The sequence below is a fragment of the Wyeomyia smithii genome, chromosome 1, assembly GCF_029784165.1.
Source record: "Wyeomyia smithii strain HCP4-BCI-WySm-NY-G18 chromosome 1, ASM2978416v1, whole genome shotgun sequence".
Lineage (NCBI taxonomy): Eukaryota > Metazoa > Arthropoda > Insecta > Diptera > Culicidae > Wyeomyia > Wyeomyia smithii.
Genome location: NC_073694.1, coordinates 132,234,514 through 132,259,634, shown reverse-complemented (window position 1 = coordinate 132,259,634; position 25,121 = coordinate 132,234,514). Strand labels below are relative to the sequence as shown.

The 25,121-nt window shown below is 38.5% G+C and overlaps 1 protein-coding gene across 1 annotated transcript; it reads left to right on the top strand.

Annotated features, from left to right (window-relative positions):
* The first annotated feature begins 272 nt into the window (after positions 1-272).
* Positions 273-21,425, top strand: LOC129720621 (aldehyde dehydrogenase X, mitochondrial-like). Its single transcript, XM_055672112.1, has 4 exons — positions 273-481; positions 19,818-20,598; positions 20,656-21,163; positions 21,224-21,425. The coding sequence occupies exons 1-4, from the start codon at positions 446-448 to the stop codon at positions 21,366-21,368; spliced, it is 1,470 nt and encodes a 489-aa protein (XP_055528087.1). The 5' UTR covers positions 273-445; the 3' UTR covers positions 21,369-21,425.
* Positions 21,426-25,121: the final 3,696 nt, after the last annotated feature.

The window sequence follows — 25,121 nt, the reverse complement described above, 5'->3', positions numbered from 1 at the left end:
ATTTGATTATTGTGGATGAAAACAATGGAAATGCATCTGGGTTTTATAACATTTTATATATTATTTGTTTAAAAACTTGAATCCTACACACTAGTCAAAAGAATTCAAAAACACTAAATCGTGCGTGCAGATTTTTCAAACCAAGATTTCTAATAAATTGCCATATGAGCATTTTAATCTATAAATAACTTATGCTACACGCTTACTCCGCGGCGATGTTCACTCTCTTTCGATGAAACGACCAGAATGCTTCAAGTTCAATCAGCTGTTCTTGGCTGTCACTGAATTTTGGTGATAACAAACACAACACAATCGACCGCTAGCTCGGGCGTATGAAAAGGACCGGTTTTCGTCTAAATATAAAGAGTAATCGTGCAGCAGTTAAGAGTGCCAGGTTACCGCGTGCTCCAAATATTGCGTTCTTATTGTTATTACGATTGGCAACATGGCAAATCCCAAACAGGAGATCAAATATACCAAGGTTAGTGAAGTTAATGAGTAATATTTATGGAACTTACAAGTGAGAGTCTCAGTTGTAAATTTAATGCTCTGAAGTTTGATGTCTATTTCTCCAGTCATTACTATAATAAATACCATGGAAACAGTGTTATCAGTGAACCTATTTAAAGTTATTAACATTTCGCTTTATTCATTTACCGCCCGCTGTTTTGAATCGTATGAAGAGAAGCACTAAGTAACAGTTATTAAACAGAATTAGTGATACCTGGAGGACTCTTATCATGTCCGCATTCAGCTTCAATGTTATTATCGTTCAATAAAGTAACAGGGTGTGCACAACTTGTGCTTCGTATCATTCGACAAATTACCAATTTCACCGATCCTACTTTTCAGATTTATGTTTAACATGACGATTGTCCCGCCTCGCGTTAGTTTGAGAAGGACGATTTATCTAACAATGTGACGTAAAGCGTCGCGATATTTTTAAATAAATAATTTAAATAGAATTCACTAATACTTTTTTTATATATGTGCTAACGTATGGCGTGAACAGATTTTTGATGCGTGAAACATTGATCGTATCAGTATTTAGTTTACGTTTTTTCTGGTGGTTAAAATATTCTTTTAGTGAACCGGTTTCGAGAGTAAGCCGGATAAAGTATCTACCGTTCTCAGCTGGCCCGTTATTTTTGTGGATAATAATATACATTAGGATGGGAATGACTTATATGGGGAAAAATCGACCTATGAATTTTGTTTGGAAGAAGGGCTTGAAAGTTTTGTCTTCCCGAAAAAAGTCTCTATGTAAAATTTCAGCTCAATCGGATTTCGGGAAGTTTTTAAAAATAAAAAAAACATTTTTCTAGAACTTAAAAATTTTTGAGATGAAGGAGTTTTCCAGCTTAATATTTTTTGAAGAAAATAATAAAATCGAAGAAAGCGACAACGCCATACGAAAATAAGAAACCATTTTGAAAACTTCAATAAAAATATAACGTCGATATAGTGTGAAAATTTTTGCCACTTTCCATGCCAAGTGACCATGCGATTTAATTGTAATATACTAAAACGAATGACAAGAACCGCAAGTTTAGCGGTATAGTTTAGTTTAAAAACATGAACGTTTCATTACAAGTGCAAAACAATTACATATATGGTTTTGCTAAAATAAGACTAGTTTATCAAAGAGAAAGTTATTGATAGAATCCTAATTTTGAAAAGGGATGTTGCGCGGAAAACTCTTTGTCGTGTCCATAATACAGGTAGAAGATCTCAGTATTTAATTTTTTTGGTTTAAATTTTCCACAACTTTACTGAAGAAGGAATCTAGTATATTGAAAAACAAAAGTTATATTTTTTTTTCATCTAACCACAATTTTTTTGAGTTTATACCACTGTGCGCTTTGAGATTTAATGCATTCCGAATTACTAGGTCTATAGTTCCGTTGACCGTGCTTGAGAAAGCAATCATATAACGGTCAATCAGCTCAATCGAAATTTGCGTTTAAACAAGGATTGACCGTTTTCAATATAAAAGTTGCTTGTCATATTATGCTTGAAAATTTATAATGTTTGATTATGCGATAACCTAATTTTTATGCAAATAATAAAAACTGCTCGGGTGTTTTGCTTATTACTGAAGCAAAAAATAACGTACGTTCTGAAAGAGATGAAGTGAAGTTTATAACTGTTCTAACGTATGAAGGTGTAAATTGTTTCAAGAGAAAATATTAATTCTTCAAGTAGGTATTCATTTCATCCTGAAATGGACAATTTGCTCTTTAACTGAATATTGGATAAGATGCCGATCACATCTTTGCGTTATCACTGACAGTGAGAATAAGGTAATTCTTGTGATAGATAACACAGTGAAAAGCTGTTTCACTCAAAACAAGATGGCTCAAGTATTTTGAACGCCAGCTTTCCAGAACATTGGTGTGTTGTCAAAATGAGGGAACTCTTTGTTGGATGCATTCACTACTGCCCGCTATCGCACAAAGACAGCATTTCACTTAAGGAAGTATCCCATTTCATCAGCTAGCCCAGCTACTATCGATGCTGATACCCGCTGCAACTGCTGCGTTATCCGTTGCCAAAACCACAGCTGTGGCTGCTATTTGCTGCCATTGGTATCTGCTGCACTGCTGCTGCTACTAAGGGATACTGTTGTTGTCGCTGTCTGAAACTAATATAAGCGGTTTTGGCTGAAATAGGCTTTTATTATTTATTTATTTATTTATTTGGCATTCCGTCATTATGACATGGCCTGATTTACAAAATTTCTCCAATTCACTCGGTTATTAGATGCCGCCCTCCAATCCCTGGGACACCGTGTACTCTCTGCCAGATCTAGCTCCACCTGGTCTACCCATCTTGCCCGCTGCGCCCCTGGTCGTCTTCTTCCTACCAGATTCGACCATCTTCGCAGGGTAGTTGTCCGGCATTCTCGCAACATGTCCCGCCCAGCGTCCAGTTTTAGCCACCTTCTGAATACTGGGTTCACCGTAGAGTTGCGCGAAGTCATGGTTCATTCTTCGCCTCCATATTCCGAACACTCGCAGGTCCTTCTCGAGCATTGTCCACGTTTCATGCCCGTAGAGAACAACCGGTCTTATGAGCGTTTTGTAAAGATTACACTTCGTACGGGGGCTCAGTCTGTTCGACCGCAATTGCTTGTGGAGCCCATAGTAGGCACGACTTCCGCTGATAATACGCCTCCGGATCTCTCGGCTGGTATCATTGTCCTCAGTAACCAGTGAGCCAAGATAGACAAACTTATCGACTACCTCGAACTCATCGTCGCCGATCGTAGTGCTACTGCCTAGGCGTTGTAGGGATGTGCGATACTTTATCGATGCCGCGGGTATCGATACTTTTCCTTCGATATATCGAGTATTTGGCATTGATGCTTCAGCAAGCAATATTATCGGATATCGATATATTTTAATTTGATACTCGAAAAATATTGGAAGAAAATTCGCGTTGGCGGTGTTGCTGATATTTGCATGTGAAAACATGGGAAAGAAGGAAGGAAATATTCTTTTGTTATTACGCACATTATGGCAATTACATGTGAGATTTCCGCAAAAACCGCAGGTGCAAAACCCTTGAAAATCTCTTCTAACGCTCTCAACACCGTCAACGCGAATTCGAGAAATTTGTGCGACGACCAACAAACAAAACAGCGCGATTTTTGTATCTTTCTCAAAGCGTGGCTTTAAAACATGCACACGTAAATTCGCTATCGATTAACTGAAAAGTTTACAACGCAAATTGTTTTTTTTTGTGAAAATGTTTTTTTTTCAACTTTTTCTACTTCTTACATGCCCGACGAGGATAGTTTTAGCACGATTCAGCGACTTCTTTACTTAGAAATCAGTGCCAACCAGGGGCCTATAAACGTCAACATTTTGCCTACTAATCATATATTCATCACGGCGGTGATATTTCATTTCAAATACTTACAAAACTTATCTTATTCATTGAAAGTGCACATTTTACTGAAAACAAATGTTGAGCTCTTGTTTTTTCCATCTAAAACGACATTTACTCGAGAATAAGTCTACCGAAAAAATGGGACGTTTACTCTATTTCACTTGTTTTAGGGCAAACCAACCAAAAAGTGGGTACCAGAAACGCTGGTACCAGAATCAATGAGTGGTAGATGGAAAATGTATGGAGTTTGACAGCCACAAGAGCCCCCTGGTGCCAACGGTGCTAGGAAAAAAATTTACTTTCGGGAAACCGTTTTTTCGCGATATGTTCCGAAACTATACAATTTTATGAATATTTGAACAGAATTTTAACAGTCATTGGTTCCAAGTTCATAAAATTACTTTCACAGGTCATCTTTATGGTTTTGGGTGTTATGGTGATATGCCCCAGAAATATTCCTTCCAGAACAGATCCTACCGGGGCTTTTAGTGGCCATAGAAACAATGAAATACAAATAATACATCCAATATTTTCAGAACCATGATAAGCGCTCTTTCGTTTTGATGTTGATAGTTGCCTTAACGATGAGTGCTTTTTTCTCTAATATACAGTTTTCTCTAGCAGCGTATACAGTAGTGTAGATTTTCCCTGACTATCCGTGATACTTATCACTAGAATCGATAATCGGAAAATCGTCGAGAAAATGAATATTATTAAAATATGAATGATTGTCCCTAGGTTTTTCTTTCTGCAAATTTTTCATTTATATATCGTTAAATCTTTGGAGTGAGTCACTTCTACGATCCTTTCATCGTAGATAATCTCTGGTTACTGTTGCGCCGGAAGGTTGGTGTTGTTATTCGAACCAACAAGCAGCATATTTTTCAACTATTGCGTTCGTGTTTTTATGTGAATCATGACCTTCACCAATCGCATGTTGTCTTCTAGTTGATTTCCATTAACTCCCTAAAATTCAAGGAATTTACGTTTGATTGATTCCATTTTAAATGAATTACTGTTTTATCTGTCACCGTTGAAAATATATGATCCATTTGAAAATTTGGGAAATTGATTATGCTTATAAACAAACCGATGCAACTCTCTCACAAGCAAAACTGCCTGATTCTCGGTTCCGTTCGTTTTCTCGTTCTGCACTTCACCCGTTTCGATATTGCGAAAATATTGAAATATCGATACTTTCATTGCGATATATTTATTACTTGATATCGGATCGTTTCAATATATCGCGATACCAAATATCGATACCTTCGCTTCCGATTCCCATCCCTAAATTGGCGTTGTCGGTCGGCTTCGGTTCCGCCGGCTAGCATATACTTCGTTTTAGACGTATTTATCGGCAACCCAATCCTCGCCGCATCCCGTTTTACTCTGGTGTACTGTTCTGCCATCGCCGCAGTTGTTCTGCCGACTATGTTCATATCATCAGCAAAGCCAACGAATTGACTGGATGTGTTGAAAATCGTACCCCGCGTGTTGATGTCCGCTTGATTCATTACACCCAGCAGCGCAATGTTGAATAACAGGCAGGAGAGACTATCACCCTATCGAAGCCCCCTGCGAGATTCAAATGGACCCGACAAATCCACCCGAAATCCGCACACAGCATTGCGTCCCATCCACCGTAGCCTTATCAGTCTAATCAGCTCCCTCGAAAGCCGTTTTCGTCCATGACCTTCCATAGCTCTTTTCGGTTGATAGTGTCATACGCGGCTTTAAAGTCGATGAATAAGTAGTGCGTGGGGGTTCTGTATTCACGACATTTTTGGAGGATCTGCCTATGGTAAAGATTTGGTCCGTCGTAGACCGTCCTTCCACGAAGCCGGCCTGATAACTTCCCACAAATCTGTTGGCTAGGGGTGAGAGGCGGCGGAAAATGATTTGGGATAACACTTTGTAGGTGGCATTCAGGACGGTGATCGCACGATATTTCCCACAGTCCAATTTGTCGCTTTCTAGATAGGGCAGATAACCCCATCCTTCCACTCCTCCTTATATAGGTCAAATAGTACATTTCAAATTACTAGGTCTATAATTCTGTCGACCGTGCTTGAGAAGCAATCATATAACGACCAATCATAGGTCAAATTGTGCGTTTTTTCAAGGCATGGCAATTTTCAATAGTACAATAGTTCTGATAATTAAATTATAATTTTCTGCATTTTGGAGAAATCTTAGAAGATTTTTAAATCTATTACTGCTAGAACTAATCGATTTATTAGCATTTGAGATTGGACATATATTTTACTTTTTCCGGTGTTAGATTTTCATTTTACATCCCGCTACATCCGAGTATGTAACCGAACTTCCTGAGAGACGTAGTTCTATGTCAAAAACGTTGGAGGTAGAATGCTCTAAAACTTGATTTCAAAAAATGTCCCACAATTTTTCATCCTGGACTACTTATCGGGAAATAGGTTATATCTGAAAGTATCTACAGGAAAAAAATCAATAGCAAATCAGTTCGCTCTGCCAACACTCTAGTTTATTCAGTGACAGGAGAGCTCTAGAAATCTTCAATTCTGCCGTGATGTAAGCTCAAAGCCGAACTTTAAGTAGATACATTAAAGTGTATAGTCCCACGTCAAACTGCAATTGTTAGGGTCAAATGTCAGTGAAAGTTAAGTAATAACTCAAGACAAAGAATTGAACGCAGTACTTCGCTTTCTCACGTCCATGCTGAACTCAATTCTCGTCCCCCTGCAGAATACTTCACAAACTCTTCGACAGCAATAATGACGATGAAAGCCAACCGGTTGCGAGTCAATGCCTTGCAGGACTATATGACTCATTGTCTGCTGGAACTAACTACAGCGTAATGAAAAATTTATTTCTGCAAGATCTGTGCAAAAATTAGCGCTAAACATAATTTCTTAATTTTTCACGCTGTCAGCTGCTCAAAAGGGACAAAAGGAAAAAAATCACCCGCGTGAGGACTTGTTGCGGAAATTAATGGTTTTATGAGCGGTGGAGGTATTATCGCTGGTGATCGAAATGCACGCGTGTGTCCGTGGCAACGTGGTTGATCGAACGACCTTTATAATTTATTTTTTAAGCGTTGTCCTGTCCCAAAACCGCGCCTCGTTTTTATCCATTGATACTTGAAGCGCTGCAGTGGAGTGCGCGCATTCGACATGGTTGTATGATAATAACAATCAATTTTTGTGGCAGTATTTTAACTCCCTTTATCTTATTTCCACGCTAGGTTTTGCCAGACTGGCATGTTGTTTAATTTTTTTGGTGGGCCCTGATGCGGATCCAGCCATTGTGTAAATTGCTTAATTTCTTTTGCGCCGAACATCGGCAGCACAATTTATGACTAAAGTGGTGGTTTATGTTTAAACGAAACTGTTGCAACTGAGGTAGCCAACGTTCATTATCAGATTATGGCGAAGGAATACATCCAAGAAGCTTTTATTGCAAAACCACCTTCGCAGGAAGCAACATGCAAACATGATTGTGAACTAATTTTTCCAACTTGTATATTTTACTCTATATGAATATCGCTTAATTTGCTGCAACATAACTAGCATTGGTACCATCGAAGGGGGTAACTACACCGGTGTACAATTTTTTTTTCCTCAGTGCAAAGCTCAAATATTTTGGGTGTTCACGTCGGTAATTGTTGGTCGGCGCTTCTCCGTGCATATAAAAAAACGATTAGTTTCTAAGTATTATAGCTATCAGACATTGGGTTTTTGAATGTTATGTCAAATTGATTATGTAATAAGTACACAAAGATCCAAACATTTTATTAAAAAAGTTAAAGAGTATGTGCTCGAGTGCACAAACGTAGGCTTGACGTGGGACTATTGTGGGTGTAAAGATTTAATTCTGCCATAGCCATAGTATATAATACACACCAAACGTAAAATACCATACACAACAATCTATGAACAAAAAAAAACACACACACACACACACGCTACTCACACACACGCTACTCACATACACACATACACGCTACTCACATACACACACACGCTACTCACACACACACACATACACACACACACGCTACTCACACACACGCTACTCACACACACACACACGCTACTCACACACACACACACACGCTACTCACAAACACACACACACACGCTACTCACACACACATACGCTACTCACACACACACACACACACGCTACTCACAAACACACACACACACACACACGCTACTCTCTCACACACACACACACACACACACACACACATACACACACACGCTACTCACACACACGCTACACACACACACACAGACACACACACGCTACTCACACACACGCTACTCACACACACACACACACACACACACACACACACACACACACGCTGTTCACACACACACACACACACACACACACACACACGCTGCTCACAAACACACACACACGCTGCGCACACACACACGCTGCGCACACACACACACACGCTGCTCACACACACATACACACGCTAACGCTATTCAGACACACACACTTGGTATACGACACACTATACCTACACAAATTACTATCGGCAGCATCCAAACGGCTTCCAAGTCTTCCAATGGTCCGTTCCAACGGCTTCCAATGGTCCCCAGTGCCGATCACGTCCAGTTTCGGGCTGTATTCCAACAACGATACCTGAATTAGATTACCACTGGGGGGGTCCAACCCAGATCGAAGGGAAGCCGAAAATGTTCGCTTTGACGGTCGACCAGGGAATGAGCTTCTCTCAACACGGAATGTCCTTTTATAGCGTCACTCAGTGTGGGAAACTTGGGTGATTGGGGGAAGAACCAATCACGTGGAAGCATTTCAGCTTTCTTTCTTCGTCGCTTACGTTGGGTGATGAATGCGATGCCAATTGGCTGGCATTGCTAGCCAATGACTGAATGCGTGAAATCATTTCGTCTATGTTTTTGAAGTCTGCGTTAGGGAAATATACCAATCGTATGAAAAATGTATGTGGATATCCGACCTTCAAACTTTCCCGTAATTTTCACGTTGTAATAAGAAAATGGTAACTAAAATTATCATGTTATACAAATCTTGTATGTTTTGGCTTTCCAACGGTATATTAACTATTGAAATCGGAACAGTTGTTTGAGCGCTATTAGCATCTAAAATCTTCTATTCCGCCAACCAAAAACGTTACATGTTCAATCTAGTTTTCACAGAATGTACCTTAGTATAGTGAAGAAAGACGTAGTCCCACGTCAAAACTTAAGGCGCTCAAAATTGGTCAAAACTGGAAAAAACAAATTGGAGCAAAACAATAATCTCAAGTGGATCCAACAGGCTAAAAAATCCCCCACGAAACCTAGATTTGGGTTTAAAAATTGATTGGGAACGAATACTTCTTCTAATAGATGAATTCAGAAAGCAATGACAGGAGAAACTAAGTAAGATAAAAATTGAAACCAACGACCCGTTATGTTCAGTAACGAAAATTTGGAATAAATTTACTAACAAACTGAGGACAGCCCTAACATCTATTCACCGTTTAAGTAATATCCCAACAACCCCAAAAAGAAGAAAAGCTCTAGCGGAACTAAAAAAACTTTGTTTTGGAAAAACAACGATATCCTTTTAGTATAAAGTGAATATACACTTACATGAACTCTTGTACTGCATATACAAAATTATGCGACAAGAAAAAAGAAAGATATGAGTTCAACTTTTTCAAGGGCCCACAACAACTTAAGCCAGGAGAAAGAATTCGTAAAACATATAAATATCTCAAGCAATTAAAAAAAAAGAAAAACAGTATGAAACTCGTTCACATTCCACTTAATCCTTGGAAACAACTTGAAACGGTTGATATGGTAGCAGACCTGAATACGTACGACTCGCTAGAGCAAGTGATACCATTAGGTGCACCACTAGAAGTTGTTACTAATGCTGGAAATAAGTACCTACAAGGTACATCGATTCAATATCATAGAGCACCACTTACTGAAAAACTAAACAGGAATTTGACATCAAGGAAAAGGTCAAGGGGTGCAGAAGGAGCATCAAAATTAATCCTAGATTTCTTGAAGGAAAGAAAACCTTCTTTAAAAATAGGAAAACTAATATACGAACCTGTGTTAGCACCGTCATTTATATGGCACACAAGCTATAGTTAAAGAAAGCTTCTCTTCTAGAAACTTCCTCAGGGAATATCATCGTTATATTTTCAATCAATTAAAAGATAATTGCAATTCTAACTCGGTTGAAACAGATTGTACCCCACGATCTATCACGAAATTGATTAGGGTATTCCAAATACGATATTGGGGGTAGGTAATTCCAAAACCAGAACAACCACTTATGGAAAATTGCTGCTGAATATCGTTTACCATATAAAAAATCCAAAAATTGATATGTTTCTGACATTTTTCGTTTATAGTATGAAGATGTAAATTATGCCTTGGTCTTTAAAGTCTTTAATACCCCGTTCACACTACACCGTATATCACTTGATATCAGGCGACTTGTGCTATTGAGGTTATATAACCATCCATATCACCTGATATTCCATACAATTGAGCTGTCATCGGATATCACCTCGGCTACATGATATCGCGAATATCATGTTTGAAAACCAATAAAAACCAAATTTGCGGCAGTTGGCAACACGGCCAAAAGACATTTGACGCAACCCTACAAGTAGTGTTCGACATCGCACAGTGGGGCATATTGGTCCGTTGGTGCGACAAAACCTCGTAACTTATTAACAGTTGTTTCCACAGTGTTCATGTCGTCGGCAATGTTATTCACCATTATAACAACTTTTAGAAAAATGTATTCAGGCAGCTTTAATTTATTTTCTACAGATGGCGCTGACACCTATCTTCTGAATAAATGGTGCTAGCCATTTTGTTTCTTTAGGAAAGTTGTTTATATCATCAATTGACATAAAGTTGTCGAACATATTACAACTGTAGGACTGACCGTTAACGAGATAAAATTATTTTCATTATTCACAAACCCACAATTTCAGTGATTAATTATAACTGGGACTTAAGTACATATGTTTCAATTTCAAATATATTCAAACTTTCGAGTCATCATGAAAACATGAATACTAAACGCTTACTTTTATTTAAAACACTGTTCACCCAATAACAAACTGTTTCCTATTACTAATAATTATTTCCGAGGGGTCTTCATACTACCGGACGTCAGTTTTGGAAGACCCCCGAACACAATTATGGTCGTGTTGCATACACCGGCATTCAGCAAAGCCTATTGTAGGAAAAACATCGATACGAACACTGCTGATTGACGATTTTAAACATGAAATGACATGTAAATAATCGTTGCGAAAACTTGAATTACTCGGTAAGTCGCAAATAGTAGCAGCTGATTTTTGGTTTAGTTCTAGTCAATACCTTGTATTTTAGTTCAATAATAGTATCATAGCAGAACAACGTAGAACTTTATGTTTTCCATATTGCCGAAAATGAGAAAAAATTCGAAAAAAAAAACTTGTTTTACATACTATGCCTCCTACGAACCTATTTTCAACAAAACTGTCTTAATAACACAGACCGACGAAAAATAAGCGAGAATAAAAAAAACACATTACCTCTTAGTAATACTCTATTTTATGAGGATCATATGAGTTAAGTAATTTATTCCTAAGTATTTGCATGCCTACTGGAAAATATCTGGAAAAAAATTTTCTTCCATTTCACAAGCCTTGTAAAACTCACTTTCACAATATCATAGTATATTTTCTAAATTATTTTTCAAAGTAAATTATCATGATTTCTAGTCGACAGCATGTCTACTGCAAGTAGAAAATAATATAAGGCATGAGAACTGAATTTTGTTTTTTTTTGAGTTTTGCCGAGACTTTTCTGGGTTCTGCCCCACAGTGTGCTAGTGTCAAGGAATTGCTTTAATTTAGGTTTTGTCATCTGTCATTTTTTACCTACACAATTGTATAGGCTCGGTCGGAAAGGGATATACAGGGTGTTAGGGAAGTGACTCAAAATCCTTGGGGGGGGGGGGGTTATAGAGGACTCTATTTGATGAAAATATTCTTCTATGCTTATGGTCAAAATTTAACTACTGCAGAGCTATTCACTTTTTCAATTTTCGGTTATGTTTGCCTTTAATAAGCTCTAGCACAAGATGTATGATAGCTGGCTCAATTCTGTTGATTTCGTTGAAAAGCTTTCAATTTTGAAATTTTGTCAATTTTGTAATCAATAGTGTCTTAAATACTTCAAATTAGAGAGAACACAGTGCAACAATTTTTTTGCCTTGGCTTCCATGTATGATTTTTTGATGAAGTTTGATGCGAAAATAAATTTCCCGGATTTTGAACATATTTCAACTTAAGGGGCAACAATGGCGCGATTTTGAATTTTTGAGAAACTGGACATTTTTGATGTTTTTTCGACACCATTTTGTTTTAAAACCAAATATCAAAATTCTAAGAGTTTGTCCACATATTAGCATCTTTTTACCCATCTTTTGAAAAAAAAAAAAAAACAGATCTTAAATCGGACAAAAACTGAGCTCAAAACGGTGATTCTACGAAACCGGTTTTGGCATAGTTTTAGTATATTTCACAAAGCAATACACAAACAAATTATATATAGAAGCCAAGGCAGAAAAAAGTCAATTTTTGTTGCACAGTGGAATAAGAAGAACTTAGAAAGGAACGAATGTGAAATCAAATGTTTTTTGAGAACTAAACTGTAATTTTTTTCTGTAATGTATGATAAACTTGGGTTTTGTTGGTAACTAAATTAAACATTGAAGTCTACTCTGCAAGTTATTCTTTGATACCAAGCATCTAACTTCCTTAGTTTAGCTGCTATTTCACTTTAAAAGTAATTAGCTGCGCCGTCATTTAGTGTAGTGTAACAATTTTTTGCTCCACTGTGTTTACGTAGACGCGTCGTTGACGTCTTGTACACAGCATGTACTGCATACTAGATCAATGCTAGAAACACAGGGGAGCAGAAAATTGTGAATCTTAGTACACTAAATGAGTGCGCATTTTGTGACGATACAAGTATTTCCGTAAGAGGAAATATCTTTCGTGTCATATGCAGTCGTCTGCAAACAAGTCTAATGCAGAAATGAAAGAATTCTTCCAATGCATGGAAAACACAATCAATTATTTTTCCTCATAAACCGAGAGTTTCGTTTTTCAAACCCACCAATAATCACGTTGTTAAGATAAATAGTGCAAACAGTGCAGATGAACAGTTAAATACTTAGGGCTAATTTATGATAAGAATCTTATAGCGAATTTCTTTATTCCACCAGCTCACCTCGTTATGAGCTGGAAGCGTACTAACTGCTGTCAAAACCCTTCTTTATTCATTCGACTCAGTTTTGACCTGGAAGCGCCTGCAAAACAGACAGGTTCGCACTGTAACTTTTGTCAGTTTTGCGAGTGGGTTCACCAATACTACTACATCGTATTACATCAGTGATGATGAAAACAAAAAAAATGTGATTCGTCTCTCCGTGCAGTGAAATCATGGAACGCAAACGAGAAATAATTGCTGCTGCAGCAAATGTGTTTGTTATGGAACTAATGGAATCGGATTTAGATTTGGAATTCGATTTCGAGTTCGAAAGTGCTTTAATCACAATTTTAGTAAGCCATCGAGAACAAACAGGAGTCGGCTGGCGAATTTTGTCGACGTAGTTGATAAATGTACGGATATACGGAAAAAGCATTAGGACAGCACTATGTTTATATCGCACATGGTCTCACGCACACCAACGCAAGGCTTTAGATCGTAGATCGAAATCATTTTTTTATTCCACCCGAAAGTTGGCACTAACCCCGTGGAATAAAGAAATTCGCTGTTACTCTCATACATTGGAAATATCCACACAAAGTGCAATAAATATATAAAATGTTTATATCCTCTTATCAACAGAAATTCTAGACTTTGTCTCTAGAATAAATCGTTAATTACCGTTAAACAAAAATTTAGACCAGCAATGTTATATGCAGTCCCCATCTAGACAAGTTGCTGTACAACCAGAAAGAAGATGCTTCAAAGGATTTAGAATAAACTTCTGAAAATGATATCCTTTAGTTACAACCATTAGCTTACTTTATAGTCAGTGAGACAGGTGATAGATTAGGTTAAGGTTTATTTTAATTGTCTTGTAAATTTTCCTACAATTATATTCACTTAACTGCAAAAGCCATTAATGTAATACAATTTAAAATATATTTAAGGATGTTGATATGGCAACGTTTGTGGCAAAACATACAAAATAAACTCTGAATAAATATTAGTGAATAGTTAATTCATCGCAAAACAATCCCCCCTCTTTAAAAAAACTTCAGTGACTTACTAATGAGAAAACCTTAGAGAATATGTCAAATTAAATCTTGACTAAAATCATTAGAACTATGTTAGATGTAAATCATTGAACCACTGAAAACTCGTTATCTTTCGTAAATATGAGTATTCATAAAATTTGTTTTATTTGATATTTCATATAATTTCTGCAATTTCGAAAGGAATAAAATTTGAAGCCACCACGATTGTTAGAACGTTTAATTTACTTACCATTTCATTGTATGTTGTCTAATTATATTTATTCATTTGTAAACATACAGCAGAGAGTAATAAAAGATTAACCATCGTTCACAGTTCGAAAGTCTCTTAAAGAACCCATTAATTATTATAGTGACAACTGACCTTATTGCGATTAGACATACTTAAATGTGTTATCAATCTACCAACTAGACTGACCACTTGCGATTATGTTCAAAGTCAGGGAGCACATCTGAAATCACGAAGGGAGACGCTTATCGGTTGCTAATTGTGCGAACGGCTACCTCCTGGGTAGTTTCAAACTCTAATGCTAAAGGAACTCAAGTCCCGTGGTGGGCTCAGCCAGCATGCTAGCGGGTTTTATAGTACTGATAGTTAGACATATAATTGGCGTGATAAAATCGTAGTTCCATGTTCTTCTCTAGCTCCTGCGGCTGTGATCCATCTTATGTACGCACCAATGTCAGCTGCTCGGTAGAGCTTTTGAAGTCGTTGCCGGATTATGATTAAGTGCATCGCGCGATTAAACTGAAAAGATAATGGCAGTGCAGGTTCTTTTTTGAAAATCTATGGATATCTGTAATTTGATTAATCGTGCAATAACTCGATATTGAAGAATATGCAGAATATGCATATTCGACTGTACTGTTATCACTAAAGATTTAGATGAAATATCGTATAGTATATTCCGTCATACCTATTAGAAATTTCCGGTTTGGTAAAATGTAATTACACCTATCTTACCTACATTAGCAAAGAAGCAAACGTAATTTATTGATGATCAGATAGTACCTATCAACAGACAGATGGTAAATTGGACGATAAATATGATGTTGATTTATTAGGATAATTGACTAATAGTGCACTTCACAGCTTTTCGGCTATATTGATGGTATGATAACATTTCGCTCTTATTTTATTATTTATATCTCGAAAAACATTCAATTTTCATTGATTAAAGTTAAGTGTTTTTATTCATCCAACATGTACGTTCTCTAAGAAAGTTGTTAGTCAAATACTCATTACTTTACTTTAATTATAACAATGAAGTATGTAGATTGCGACAGCTGAAATTCTTTGAGCCGGGGCGTGCTCATGGCCATGAGACACTACATCAAAGCGAGCCTTATTTATTCTTATTTAACAGGACCTGTAGAGTAATCCGAGTGTATAAGATAATGGCCATGGCTCCTGTCTTTGGCGTTGTAGATCATAAAGCCAATAAATCTGTTGCATATAATACGCAACATCTTCGAATCTTTTTTCTCTATGCCTAGCATTCTTGTGAGTATAGACTAGAGAGAGATAGCACATTTGAAGACATATCTCGTTGCTGAGCTCGTGTTAATACATGGAAGCTTAATAGTGAGATGATTTAACCCGATTTAGTGTGGTTGCTCGGATTTTTGCTAACTTTAAAAACATTAATAGAGACGTGTTTACATTTTATTGATGTGTTAAGACATGTGAAGAGTTTTTAAAATTTACCTGACATGTCTGCTCGTGAGTAAAGCCATGTCTCCAAACAATTGGAATCACAAAACATGCAATTATGTTTTAAGAGAATTTGTGGAATGATTAGCAATGCACATGGTCCAGAATTCAAATTCAGGGGGAAATTTGGGTCTAGAGCTCTATAGCAACATTTTAGAGAAAAACTTCCTTCTACAAATTTGTTACATATGATAAAGCGCTTATTGAAAAATTATCAAAAATCACAAATATCAGTAAATTGTTATTTCACCGCAAAATACTCTCCCCTCTTTGAAAAAAACTGCAGTGACTTACTAATGTGAAAACATTAGAAAATATGTCAAATTAAATCTTAACTAAAATCATTAGAACTATGTTAGATGTGAATCATTGAACCACTGAAAACTCGTTTACTTTCGTAAATATGAGTATTCATAAAACTTGGTTTATTTGATATTTCATATAATTTCTGCAATTTCGAAAGGAATAAAGTTTGAAGCCACCACGATTGTTATAACGTTGGTCACCCTAGACCAACATTTTCGATGCAATCAAGTATCTAACATTTTTATCTTTGTAGATAGAAGAAAAACTTGTTATAGCTCCATTAATTTTAAGTAACTTTGTAAAAAAGTTTTTCTCTATCTTTGAAAACAACCGATTTATATTGAAAAAACACATTTTGCGCTCTAACTTATTTATTTCAAGTTTCAACTCAAAACTAACTATGAACGACTTTTAGAGCTTTTTGAGGGAAACAATTTGCAATGCTGACATTATAAATATCTCAATTTTACTCAAAGTTATTAATATTTTTCATAAAACATATGCGTTTTTCATTTGTATGTTTATCTTTTTGGGGCAAACATAAAAAATATCTTTTGGTCTCATTTTGAAGGGCATACTTGACTCTATAAATGGAGGCATTTTTAAGAATATGTTATTTTTTATTTGAGTAAATTCAATTTAAAAACAAGACAAAAATTTCAATAATTTTATACAGTATGCATATAAAAGCACCAAGATTTATTTCTTGGTATTTTTAATTATATCTAGGAATAATTACGTTCAATTTGATCCAAAAAGATTGAAAATCGATAAACTGGTTCAAAAGTAATGAATTTTTTTTAAATAAAATACATCGGATATGGCCGTCTTTTATGGTCACCCTATTTCGGAGATAGTCCCCCTAACAACCCAACGAAACAATACGGGTTTGCTTATTTTCAACATAGATCCATCCCTGCGATTTTGAGCACAATTGAAGCACTTTGCGTGACCAACTTCGAAATAGGGTGACCATAAAAAACGACTGTGTTCGATGTATTTAATTTAAAAAAAAATCATAACTTTTGAACCAGATGATAGATTTTCAATCTTTTCGGATCCAATTAAACGTAATTAATCCTAGTTATAAGAAAAAATACCAGAAAATAAATCTGAGTGTTTTTATATGCATAATGTATAAAATTTTTGAAATTTTTGTCTTATTTTTTAAATTGATTTTATTCTAATTTAAATAATAATATATTTTTTTAAATTCCTGAGACCCAGAGATATTTTTTATGTTTGCCCCAAAAAGAATGACATTGAAATGAAAAACGCATATTTTTTGATGAAAAATATTAATAACTTTGAGTAAAATTGAGATATTTATAATGACAGCATTGCAAATTGTTTCTCTCAAAAAGCTCTAAAAGTCGTTCAAAGACAGTTTTGAGATGAAACTTGCAATAAAAAAGTTAGAGCGCAAAATGTCTTTTTTTTTTCAATATAAATCGGTTGTTTTCAAAGATACAGAAAAACTTTTTTACAAAGTTACTTAAAATAAATGGAGCTATAACATTGTAGAACAAATTTTTCTTCTATCTACAAAAATAAAAAAGTTAGATAATTGATCGCATCGAAATTGTTGGTCAGCCTAATTTTTGATAATTTTTCAATAGGCGCTTTATCATGTTGTAACGAATCTCTTTGTAACAGTCAGCAGCTTAAGCGCCACTCTCACGGGTGAGAGGCTGCTGATGCAAGGTCTGAGTGCTCGGCTAGAGACTCTCTGTCACGGGCGGGTTTAATGTTCAAACACTCGAATCCAATTTGGCTTTCCCAGCGGACGCGATGGGATGCGGATAGTTATTTACTAAGACACATGAGAGGGGAACCAATCCCAGCAACAATGCGATATCCGAAATTCCCAAAAAATCTAAAAAACCCAGAGTGAAAGCGTCAACTTCGGCGAACAAGAGAACACAACTTTAGATTCGAACAGGCTTTATACATTTTCTCTTCTATTCAACACATGTTCGCCTGCCTATCAGTGACGTCACTCTCACTTACTAATTCTAGAATATTTACAATATGTGCTTATTCTAAGTCTACCTGTGAGTACCGGAACCTGCGGTCAGTGTACAAACCATCTCGAACGGCTGGTAGATCGTAGCCTTGAGTTCAGCGATGTCGAAGTATATCACACGCGTGCGTTGCACGGGCTCTCACCGCGTGGGCGACGATCGTTTCGATCGTATGAAAGCGGTAACTTTTCCTGAGTGTCTAGCGGGCGGTTCTCGACGGACGAAGAAAACGTGCTTCGGTGGTTCGTGTCGCCGTGTGAAAACAGGCGAGGGGATCTATTAGGACGCACCCGCGTCACAATTTGCTGATGGGCTTTTCCTCGTCTCGTGGCACGCGGTACTTGCACTCGGGTAGGGTTGGCAATCCGCATTGGCACCCACGTTGAACGGTGGGTTTAATCCTGTTCAACGTTACAACCAAATTAGAAACTTTGCCGTACTATTGCTATTCACTAGAGTTATTGCCAATAGATTAAGCTTACCTGACGCTAAACACTTTTAAGCAACACTTTTAATTAGTTAATAAGTTTTAATTGTTTGACGTGTTTTGTCTAGAAATTAAATTAGGTTTAGTCACTAACTTTTACAATTTTACGAACTCACTTTATATTGATTAGGCTTTTCACACTAGGCCTATTTTATTGGCCGAAACTCGGGTAAAAGTTTGACTCGTTATATTAAGCGCACTGCGCGTTCAATCAGCTTCTCGCGTGTGCTTGCAGCGTGGTTGACGGTATTCACCCGAATAATCCCAAGGATTTAACAAGATCACATTTGATCTGATTGTTCGATCGCCTCAAACAATACCGGTTAGGTATTGGATGCTGCGAAAATTCGATTCCCTCTCCTTCTAGCTAATGCAAGATGAGGCATTTTATTTACCAGGTGTCTTTCGTGATCCCGCAGTGGCGATCTTAGTTTCCATTGGTTGGCTAATTTTTGCCTTCTTTTCGATCCCATCCCGTCTACTAGGAAAGATAAATGAGATCCGTGTGGAACTCACACGATCGATTTAAGCTTCGCGTGCATTGCAGCCTCTCTATCTCCCACCAGAGGGCTTTTAAGCGTTTGACGTTGTTGAAAGCTCGCGCTAGTGTTCTTATGGCAACAGTGTTCTTAGGGAAACTGTTATAATCTTACAATATGTAACAACTTTGTAGAAGAAAGTTTTTCTCTAAAATAGATCCAAATTTCCCCCTAAATTTGGTTTCTCGACCATTGTGCATTGTGCAATGTAAATTGTCCAATTTTTGTGTATAGAGAAAAAATCTTGGTGCTGCGTTCCGTTATCGAAGCTGGACACATAGACTTTATGGCCAACTTTTTAGTGTACAGGACAAATAGGGGCTAGCGAAATTATCTCACTGGTAATAACGAGCCGAGATTCGAACATATGGCGACTGGCTTATTTGATCAGCATCTTTTCTAGATAAGAGGGGGTGGTAATGTTGATTGAAACTTTCATGACGTACTTAATGGATGCCCCCTAGATACCATATTCCGATCAGATTATACGAATCGTTTTTGCTTAATACCATTATTATTATTTCTTTTTTTAACATAGCTTTTCATCAACAATCAGTTCGTTGACGCCATGAGTGGCAAGACTTTCCCAACCGTCAATCCGGCAACCGGTGAGAAGATCATTGATGTAGCTGAGGGAGATAAAGCGGACGTCGAAGTGGCTGTGCTGGCAGCAAAGGCTGCTTTTGTTCGAAGCTCTCCGTGGCGTCAGATGGATGCTTCCGCTCGTGGAAAATTGCTAAATAAGCTGGCCGATTTAATTGAACGAGACATCAACACTCTCGCGAATCTGGAGTCGTTGGACAACGGAAAATCATTTGCTGATTCAGTATTTGATATGAACTGTGCTGTAGACGTTTTTCGCTACTACGCTGGTTGGGCTGATAAAGTTCATGGAAGTACTGTTCCATCCGATGGACCTGTACTGACATACATTAGAAAGGAACCAGTTGGTGTTGTGGGGCAAATAATACCTTGGAACTATCCAGTGTTGATGGTGTCTTGGAAATGGGCTCCAGCATTGGCAGTTGGGTGCACCTTGGTACTAAAACCAGCAGAACAGACTCCACTAAGTGCTCTATATTTGGCCGCCTTAACTAAGGAAGCTGGCTTCCCTGACGGTGTGATCAATGTAGTAAATGGTTATGGACCAACAGTTGGAGCTGCTATTGTGAATAATCCACAGATAAGGAAGGTTGCATTCACTGGATCAGTAGAAACAGGTCGTATTATAAGCGAGGGCTCATCGAAAACTAATTTGAAACGTGTATCACTTGAACTGGGTGGTAAAAGTCCCCTCGTTGTTTTTAACGATGTGGATTGTATGTACGCTAACTTATTTATTTTGTCTATAATAACAAATGCTTTATTTCTTTCAGTGGATGAAGCTGTTGAAATTGCTCATAATGCTATTTTTGCTAATCATGGACAGAACTGTTGTGCCGGAAGTCGCACGTTTGTACATGAGGAGATATACGATGGTTTTGTAGCGAAAGCAGCGGAAATGGCGAAAGCACGAAAAGTTGGCAATCCATTTGCCGAGGGGACTCAACAGGGAGCTCAGGTCGATGAAGAACAGTTCAAAAAGATTTTAAGCTATATTGAGTCTGCCAAAAAAGAAGGCGCAAAATTGCAAGCAGGAGGAAAGCGGTTTGGAGATGTTGGTTATTTTGTAGAGCCAACAGTATTTTCCGATGTTACAGATTGCATGACAATCGCACGTGAAGAGATTTTCGGGCCAGTACAAAGTATTCTGAAATTCAAAACATTGGATGAGGTGATCGAGAGAGCGAACAATACCGAATATGGTTTAGCAGCTGGCATTTTGACCAATAATATTAACAATGCTTTAGTTTTCTCCAATGCAGTAGAAGCCGGTTCAGTATGGTAGGAAGTACTAAATTATTTGTTCAGAGAGGTATTTAATTTTTGGCCGTTTTTCCACAGGGTAAACTGTTATGACTATGTAATGCCAACTACTCCCTTCGGTGGATTCAAACAATCAGGATACGGTCGAGAATTGGGATACAGCGGAATAGAATTGTACACAGAAACTAAAACTGTAACAATTAAATTGCCCACAAAGGTTTGAATGTGCTAATGTACGAAATGGTTTTTGAAACGCTCAAGTAAAATCGTTTTCAAATTTCTTATGATTACTTTAATTAGATAAGTCACACACATAGGGTTGCAAATTCTAATTCCTTATTCCGCCCCGTGATTGGTAGAGAAAGCCTCCACTACTGTACTACGAACGACAACGGCCTGAGGCTTGCCAATTTCGCTGCAGCCAGAGGTATGGCTATCTGTAGCACTTATTTTGCACGCCGGAATATACGTAAGCACACCTGGAGGCACCCGAATGGAGAGGCCTGCTCTCAAATCGACCATGTTCTGATTGATGGTCGGCACTTTCGAGATGTTACAGACATGCGGTCATTGAGAGAAACCAACGTTGACTCGTATCATTATCTCGTGGTATCCAAGATTCGTGCCCAGTTGTCCAACGTGTTGAAATCCAGGACGACAAGACGAATACAGTTGAACATCCAGCGGCTATCAGTTGGAGCAGTGGCTGCAGAGCACCTGCAGAAGGTTGATGAGCGGATCAAGGCTCAAGTTGGAGGTAACCTGAATAAACAGTGGAGGCATATCCACAGTACAATCAGTACCACATCGGGAGAAGTATTGGGTACATCTGCGTCAGCCACGTCCAAAGAGGTTTGATGCTGAGTGCCGCGCCAGAATTTACCTGTTAGCCACGGCAAACGGAAAATACCGGGAAGCTAAAGCTGCTAAAAAAATACTCCAACGCCAGAAAGAACGACAGCATTGGGAGCGTATTCTTGAGGAGGTGGAAGGTTGCTTCTCCAAGCACGATGCAAGAAGCTTCCATAAGAAGACTATTGAAATCAGGAACCGTAACGTGTCAGCCCCTGTCATGTGCAACGATAGGGGGGGGGGGGGGTCAACCTCCTGATAGAACGGAGGTGGGCAGGCGTTGAAAGGAACATTTTAGTGTGCTTTTGAATGGTGTAGAAAGCAGTGTAGTCGAACGTAGCAGGATGGTGACTGGTGATGATGGTAAAGTTGTGGACCCACAATCCATGGACGAGGTCGAAAAAGCAGTGAAAGAGCTGAAGAACAGGTTCGACGGCACTCCAGCTGAACTCTTCAAAGTCGGGAATGAACAGCTAAATCGTGCTTTACACCGGATCATGCTGAGGGTGTGGTCCGACAAAGAATTACCCTCAGACTGGTTGGAGGGTCTCATATGTCCGATCTACAAGAAAGGCTACCGCCTGGACTGTAGTAATTATAGGGGCATAACCCTTCTCAAAACAGCAAAGCAAAGTAAAGCAAAGCCTTGGTACTACATTCCGATTCGGAACTCGACCTTCTGTTTATTGTACACAGATTTCGCAGCCAGCTGTTAAGTGTACAGGACAATTGCGGGGCTAGCGCTACGATCCTACTAACACCAACAGTCTCTCCCGAGCCGAGACTCGAACCTACGACGACTGGCTTGTTAGGCCAGCATCGTACCTCGAGACCAGCTGGGAGGAACCCTTCCCAACACCATTTACAAAATGCTCTCCCGTATTCTGTTTCATAGACTGAGGCCGTTGCAGGGGACCTTTGTTGGCGAATACCAATGTGATTTTCGAGAGGGACGCTCCAATACGGACCAAATGTTCACCCAGATCCTTGATAAATTTCGAGAGTTCAACTTGCAGACTCATCATCTGTTCATAGACCTTAGGGCAGCGTACGATACAGTTAAGCGAAATGAGTTGTGGCGAATTATGCTCGAACATGGTTTCCCAATAAAACTAATTAGGCTGATACGTGCCACTCTTGAATGCTCTACATCATGCGTCAGAATAGCCGGTGAGATATCGGACTTCTTCGTAACGTTAGATTAGACGTTAGAAGCAGGGAGACGGGCTGTCAAACTCATTGTTCAACATCGCATTTGAGGGTGCTATACGGAGAGCTGGCGTGCAAAGAAGTGGCACCATCATTACGAAGTCTCACATGCTTCTAGGTTTTGCGGACGAAATCGACATCATTGGTATCAACTGTGGAGCAGTGGAAGAGGCCTTCGGACCTCTCAGGGGGGAAGCTGCGAGAATAAGGCTCATCATCAACTCTGCCAAAGCGAAATACAAGGTGGATGGTAGAGAGCGTGGTAGTCCGACGGATGTTGGTGCTGAGGTGGTGATAGGTGGGGAAACTTTTGAAGTAATCGACGAATTTATTTACCTGGGTACATTAGCGACATGTTACAACGTGGTTAGCCGTGGGATGAAAAGACGGATAGCAGCTGCAAACAGGGCCTTCTACGGATTACGTCACCAGCTGAGGTCCCGCAGCCTGCAAACCCGTACTGAACTTGCACTCTACAAAACACTAACCCTTCCCGTGGCCCTCTACGGCCAGTTGCAGTGGACTGGGCAAGTAGCTTGAATGCCGGAAGAACGACCAGCGAAGATTATATTTGCAGGAATCCCGACAGAGGCCGTCGACTTCGAGGTAAGCCCGCACTCGCTGGATGTGTGCTTGGTCAACTTCAATTCATCTTTTTATCTTTATCGTGTATCAAAAAAAACCTGAACACCCCTCGTTTTGAAGATGTATGTGTAGTATCATGCTTTATGTTTGATTATGATATTTTTTTTTTAAATAGTTTATTTGACACGGCACGATACATTTTATGTTTTACTGAGCCAGATACAATTTTTATTATTTCTAAGTTAGCAGGAAAAAGAGGGAGGCACTTTTTTTATTTCTCGCGGCCGACTACGAGCTAGTGGGGATTCAAGGTGAGAGAAGGGGAGATATAATTTTTACTTATAATTAATACAAAATATAGAATCAATCTGTTTTCAACTGGCGGATCAGTATATTGGAATTTATTCCCGTTTTATGCTTGCGTAAATATAGATGCTCATCGTTTCATCGTTCATCGCTCATCGTTTTCGTGTCTGCAGTGTAGTGTACGGGTATTCTGAAAAATAGACAAAAGAATTTTAAATTTTAATGTCAGCATTCTTCAAAAAACTGTACAGTTGGGTCATGTACTGGAGATCACCGCTTCCCAGAATGTCTCTAACGGGAACATTCGGTTGTCTTCCTCGGGCCCGAAGGGAATCTATAAGCTCGGACCTAACACAACAGTATTCGGTACACGACCAAACAACATGCTCGATGTCATGGTAGCCATCGCAGTGATTACAAACGCAGTGATTACTGTCTACAAGCCCTATACGAAAGAGATGCGTGTTTAACGTGTAGTGATGGGACATAAGTCTGGATATCACGCGAATGAAGTCCCGACCTACAACCAACCCCTTGAACCATGCTTTCGTCGATACCTTAGGAAAAATGGAATGTAGCCACCGTCCCAGTTCATCTGAGTTCCATGATAATTGCCAACTGTTGAGTGTTTTCTGACGCAAAATGCTATGAAATTCATCATAAGCAATTGGTCTTACATAAATATCGCCATCAATAGCACCCACCTTAGCTAAAGCGTCAGCCTTTTCATTGCCCGGAATGGAACAATGAGAAGGGACCCACGCTAAGGTAACCCGGTAATTTTTATCTGTTAAAGCAATTAAAAACCGCCGTATTTTCCCCAGGAAATACGGGGTGTGCTTTACAGTCTTCATCGATTGCAGAGCCTCAATGGCACTGAGACTGTCTGTGAAGATGAAGTAGTGGTCTATGGGTAGAGTTTCGATGATCCCAAGGGAGTACTGAATAGCAGCAAGTTCTGCGGTGTATACGGAAGCAGGAGCATCGAGTTTGTAGGAGGCGGTAAAATTTTCGTAAAAAACAC

What these genes read in the sequence shown, in the direction of transcription:
- LOC129720621 (XM_055672112.1), top strand. Translation starts at nt 446, where the DNA reads ATGGCAAATCCCAAACAGGAGATCAAATATACCAAG. An exon ending in TGTTTTTAACGATGTGGATT is followed by an intron (nt 20,599 to 20,655) that starts GTATGTACGCTA and finishes TATTTCTTTCAG; the next exon opens with TGGATGAAGCTGTTGAAATT. An exon ending in GTAGAAGCCGGTTCAGTATG is followed by an intron (nt 21,164 to 21,223) that starts GTAGGAAGTACT and finishes GTTTTTCCACAG; the next exon opens with GGTAAACTGTTATGACTATG.